Below are 6,420 nucleotides of genomic sequence, written 5' to 3' on the forward strand. Positions count from 1 at the left end.
TATATATATATACATTAATTATTGAATGATAATGTTTTAATATATCTTTCATTGCTCTGTTAGCTTTGACTTATGTCTTTTCACTACACTGAATCACTGATTAAACCGTATTGTTTCTTTTCTTTCACTCTAGAATCAGGGATGTTTGAAGAAAGGCAAACGATAAGACCATCAGAAGCAAGTATGGACGACCTACGTGTTGTTCATTCATCCACCTACTTGTCATCATTACGCTGCCCATGTTATGTTGCGAAGATGGTTGAAATTACACCTGTTGCACTTCTACCTCCATGTATTATCAACAAAGTCCTCCTGAAACCGTTGCGATATCATACTGATAAGTTTGATAAGCATAAAACAATATGTACACTTTCATTTGTTTTTAATCGTTTTAGTGTTCGTTTATACTAACTGTTTACTAGTGTTTAATGCACGTTTGTGCAGGCTGCGCACGGATTGCGTTAAATGCATCGGTGCATATTCATTGAAAAGTGCACTTTGTTGTAATGCTGCACTGTTTGAAGTTGCACAGGTGGACAAATGTATTTTTCTTTCGTCATTTGAAGGCGGTACAGTACTGGCAGCCAAGCTTGCACTAACATCCGGTTGGGCAATAAATATTGGTGGTGGTTTCCATCATGCAAGTCGTTCAAAGGGTGGTGGCTTTTGTATTTATGCCGATATCACCTTGGCACTAACATTCTTATTCTCCAGTCAGTTGATTTCAAAAGCAGTGATTGTTGATTTAGATGCTCATCAGGTTATTTCATATGTACTTTAACTGCGTCTTCATGTCTTACCGATGTTCTTCTTCGTGGTCTATCATACACCATTTTCCAGCTGATCGCATTTTTATTAATTTTTGTTGAAGTTAAATTCTACTTCAATTTTCAGTTCTATGCTGATCGAGCATTTATTTCAGGGTAATGGTCATGAAAATGATTTCAGCGGTGACAGTCGTGTTTATATATTGGATATGTTCAATAGTCGTATTTATCCGTATGATTTGAGAGCAAGACGTAAAATCATTGTTTTCTCATTCTGTTCCTGAAATTGAAACGAATATGTCCGTGAAGTTAAAGATAGAATCTTGAGATTCAATATGTGGGAACAAATTTTTAATTGTGGATTGACCTAGAAAAAGGAGAACTTTTCCTGATGCAATGTATTATATCTAGACGAAATATCAACTTTTACTGATTATAGTCTTTAAATCAAGAAATGCGGGACTATAATTTTTAATTTATTTTCATAATATCCAACATTATATCAGGTTTTATACTAATTCAAAATTATGTCTATTCTTTAGGTGCTATAAAAAGATCAGTTCATCTTCATGTTGGTACACAAGATGCAGAATATCTCTCTTTGCTTTCGAGTAACCTTGAAGATGTCCTGAGCGAATTTCGGCCTGATATAATCGTATATAATGCAGGGACTGATTGTCTTCGAGGAGATCCACTTGGTTTATTGTCGATATCTTCGAAGGTTGCTGTATTTTCCTTAATGTTTGAAACCTATATCAGCAGAAAGCAGTTCAAAAGTCCAGAGTAATCTACATGTCCAATTAAAAGCGTTTTTTTCTTTTCTTTTTTTTTTTGTTTGCGATACCTTGTTAAAGTAGTGGTTTTTTCCTGGTCGGAATCAGATCATTTTTTGTTAAAGTAATTTTAGGGAATTCGAAAGCGTGATGAAATTGTTTTCAAAATGGCTCGTGACAGACATATTCCGGTTGTAATGCTACTTAGTGGTGGATATATGCCACATACGCATGAAGTCATTGCCAAGTCGATCCTGAATTTGTACGATAAAAATTTATTAAATGTGGAACTATAAGCAAACTTCATATAATCCAGTATTTTCAGAAGGAAATCCAGTTTACTGCAATGATGCGATAGTCTTTTAATATTTCCGAAGAACGATGGTTCCATTAAATAGTCTTTCATATCTTGCACTTTTTTCTTTAATTATTATCAAAAAAGCCGAAACAAAAAATTAAGAAATCGACATATCACATGTCAAGTTTCTGAAAATACTATATAATTTATAAATTACTTTAAATCAAAAAGAAATTGCTACTATAAAAGGAGCTTAAACGCTTAAACACTTAAAGCTTAAAGCTTAAACACTTTTTCAATATTACTAACAGTGTGTTTAGTTTAAATACCTTAATGAGGTATTTAAACTAAGCATACTGTTAGTAATATTGAAAAAGTGGTACAAATGTTATGCTGAAACTAACTCCTAAGCACTGCGTATTTTACCTCATTCATGTACTACGTTTGAGATAAACAGTATTGTTTTTATCTCTTTATTGTTAGCACTTATTCTTATGTGTAAAATTGCTGTAAAATTAAACTAGGATACGGACATGTATAAGAGAAAGAAAAGGAATGAGAACGAATCGGGAAATGTCAAGATAATTTCGCTTAGTGATGAGATTGAACCATCTGATAGGCATGAAGCTTGCAAAAACTATATGTGCTTTGCCTTCATTTTTTCCTTTGATTTTTTTCTCTCGAAATGAGAAAAAAAGCCTCATGATTCATTTCATTGGTTTTTAAAAACATTGGAGAGAAAGATAGGAAGAACGATAGAAAAAAATAATAATAATAAAAAAATGCAACGAAATAGAGATAAGGGATGGAACCAATCACAGTATCATCATTTCGTGTGATACAGTTCTCGATGATCAAACGAGATGGCGTTTTTCATCTTGTTTTTGCCATAAATTTTCTAACAGTTTCTTCTCTTTGATAAATTTGCAACCAATTTTATTTCACGACTTGATGAACTTTGAAAATCTTATCAAGTGGAAAATTTCGATGTTGGTATTAGTAAGTTACAGATACGTGGACCCACAGCTAACACTTAATGATGAATGATGAATTAGTCGCTATTATAGAATGCTTCGCGATACCTTTACTAAGCATTAACTGAGGGAATGCTATTATGATCGGGATAAATTCTACTAAAATTAATATGAAGATTATGAGCTGACCAACGAAGACTTTACCTCAAGACTCAAAGCTTCACTCAAATCGATTCAAATCCGAAATTAACAAATGATATGTCCAATTTTATAACATACTTCAATTTCCACACTTGCTAGATATGTCCCAAGACTATGATATCAGTTTTTCACTGATTGCAAGATCTCTAAGTAAAAATACCAGTTGTGGAATTGAAGATAACCCGCAGTCGTGATAAATTAAATATTGGGATTCTGTGGATGGATAACGATGTCACCTCACAGCGGTTTATATACACGGTGCAGTTTCATTTATAGCTAATGATCGTACCTCATCAAAGGAATAAAGAAACGTTTGCTTACAAATGGAATATTTTCGCAGTGTAGGAGATGTTACGGATTAGACTGAGAGATTTCGGCTGGCTTCCTTAATCCAACATTTCTGGAAAATGAATGGATTGTACCTCGTTACTAACACCATTATTTTATAGGTATGAAAATTTTATATTTCATCAAAATTTTGCTTCACAAAGGAAAAGGTGATGTATTTTATCGAAATAAAGGTCTAAATGGAGCTTGCATTGTAGAAGGCATTTAAATTTACTTTGAAGCAGGAAGCCATCGTGACCTCACCAAAGATCGACAGTGATCCACTGTTTAGATCAAACGAAACTTCCTTTTAATCAATAAGAGGACTGAAACTAATGCATGAACCTAACTCTTTTTCTTATACCGCTCTTTAGTACTGGTTACATGGAGCAGTACCAGTAAATTGTATGGACATCATTCAACAATAGATTAGTGTCAATGGAATTCTTGAATTTATTTTGGGAGTTTTTTTTCCAGAGCTGATTGTCCAAGGCCAATATCAGCAGGTTTTGTCTGGCTAAATTTGGGTCCAGACCTACCTGTCGATATTGCCCGCGGGCAGTCACGCACCTTGTCTGTTCTCATATTTTAATCCAGATAGTCATGGGTGTTACAAAAATATGTCACATTGCTTGTTGCAGATTAGAAGTTCCCACTTAGCTTAAACAGTCTTGAATGCTGGATAATGCTATTATCAATTATCTGAATTTCGCTATTACAGAATTTCGCTATTACAGTAGCTTCATTTCCCATAAATTCTGATCACTGCAAAGAGGCAATAATTCATATCTGGTATATAATGTATATTTCCGTTTATGATGTTCCGGAAAAATAGGCAGTATTTTTTAGCTCTTCCACTTTTTGCTACAAATTTCTGTTGAAAAAGTGGTTACAATTAGGAACTTGAATTAATTGACCCTATTCATAGGACCGAAAAGTTCTGTTTTTGCTTCATTACAGACACTTTCAACCTTGTCGTTATCCATATGAATTTGTTAGGTAGTTTTCTTTGTTCTAAGATATCTGTAGTAAAGAACATAAGATGCACAGCCACTGTAGTAAAATTAAACAACAGCATACACTGTGCTGTTCAATAGAACTGGCAAATTATCATCAGATACTAGTTTAATAGACTTATCTGTTGTATCAAAATATAGTAAACAAATATTTCTTCGTCAAAAGAAACACAGCAAAACTCATTAAAGCATTACTTTGTAGATGAACAATTTACGGGAAAAATCGTTCGTTATTGTAAATTATCGTATAAATTTTTACTTTACAGAAAACATTTAAGGATTGATGGCGATAATAATCATGATAATGATGATAAAAATAGTATTAATAATAATAACGGCTCTTTGACAAGGTTACCTCTTTATTGCTTTTGGTTTTTTTTCACAGAGCAGAAGTAAGTCATAACAGGAAATCATCTTCATATTTATGGAAATTATTTTCATATTATTTATATGTCAATACTTCGATTTTGGATTTTCACCGTTTCTGTTCGTCATGCTTCTTCCAATCTTTCATTCGTTGCAGAATTAATTGAGTGACAATCTTATAAATTGCATTCATGTTTGTTCATGTAACACTTACCAAGGATCAATTTTACCGAATACAAAAATAAATTCTCCATTTCCTGAATTTTTGTTTTAAAAAAAAGATCATAATGTAACCTCATAATAGCTAAGGTGCCCTTACCAAAGTATGCAAGTCAGTATTTGTTTGACCATGCAGCTTAGCTTTATCAGTTCATACAATCCATTATATATTTGTCGAATAAGCTGGGAAGAAATACTGTTATTTTCTTTTTAAAAAAAGAAAATCTAGTATTTCAACTTTTGTAAGCAGTGAGTAAGCATTGCTCAAAAAATTTCGGGAGAAATCTTTACAGAAAGAGAAGAAAGCAAAGAAATAACTTTATCCAGAACATTATTTTCGAGTAACATGAAAAATGCATCAGCATTTTCTATTTGACTCTGTTTTTAATGTTGATTTGAAAAATGAAATATTCGCAGTTTTAGATGTCAACTGTCAACGGATAGGAAGAAATGAAATTTCCAGATATTGGATTAATCGGAATGGTATTTCGATTGAATGGAATAGAAAAAAACCAAGTTATAATTTGAAAAAGTTGAATCACGTCGCAGCAACAAGCTACGTCTCTCCGAAAGGTCCATTTAATAATTCGTTAGCATTAAGCAGTAGTCCATCTGATGGAACATGTTTGTCTATTTGATGAAATTTGTGAAAAATTGATAAGAACCACCTTATCGCTTTTCCGATAAATTTCATGACAACAGCGCCATGAGCACTCAAACGCCCATCACTTGCCTGGTTTTCTTTCCCTGCATTGACAATATTTCAAAAATTAAAAAATTCGTAATATTCCGAATGTTTGTCAACATTTTACATAAAAAAAAGTTTTGACAAACCGTACAACAATTAATTGGTTGAGAAAAATGAAAAAGCGATTCATTAACAGGAAATGCTTCCATGCAAGAAAAACTAATTCTGTTCCCTAATTTTCATCGAATATCACAACTTCATGTAAATCCTTATTGACGTCGGCTTCGGGTGAGTTGTTTATATCGTCCCAAGCTGGATTGCATGTGAATGTAATGAATAGGTTTGGAAACATACACAATGGCATCTTCAGCGTACTCATGCATATGACCTGGATTGCCTGCATATGAAGATGGCAGAATCGTTAGACTTCCAACGTTAATTGAATTACCGTAATTTACAGCTGCATGTCGCAAATGAATGTATTCTTCAAAACGAAGCTTAGTCTGATTCAAACGGATGAATGTCAAACGTTTTGTTTCGATTTTTGCATACATATCTATAATGAATGTATTGGTGAAACAATGGCATTTCAAAACGTGATTATCTTCATTCTTTCGAATAATTATCAGTATAAATAATAGTTCATTGCACTGCATTTCATATTTGTTTGTTTCACCACAGATTGGATTTATCATCTTAACATTTGAAAGATATCTATCGACAACCATCCCAAAGATATTGCAGGGTATGGTAGCATTGAGGAGGTTCTGTAAATTTTATCAATTGATCGT

General features: G+C 33.0%; 1 protein-coding gene across 1 annotated transcript in view; it reads left to right on the forward strand.

Moving 5' to 3' along the window:
• Positions 1-1,836, forward strand: part of LOAG_18214 (hypothetical protein) — a gene marked incomplete at both ends in the record, with an annotated part of 2,830 nt that extends 994 nt beyond the window's left edge. The window contains 5 exons of the mRNA XM_020450878.1: positions 134-341; positions 445-760; positions 923-1,019; positions 1,310-1,488; positions 1,675-1,836. Of these exons, the coding sequence (XP_020305394.1) occupies positions 134-341; positions 445-760; positions 923-1,019; positions 1,310-1,488; positions 1,675-1,836 (962 nt within the window). The remainder of the gene's footprint in view (positions 1-133; positions 342-444; positions 761-922; positions 1,020-1,309; positions 1,489-1,674) is intronic.
• Positions 1,837-6,420: the final 4,584 nt, after the last annotated feature.

Source organism: Loa loa (genome assembly GCF_000183805.2).
Source record: "Loa loa unplaced genomic scaffold supercont3.227, whole genome shotgun sequence".
In the NCBI taxonomy this organism is placed as follows: Eukaryota; Metazoa; Nematoda; class Chromadorea; order Rhabditida; family Onchocercidae; genus Loa; species Loa loa.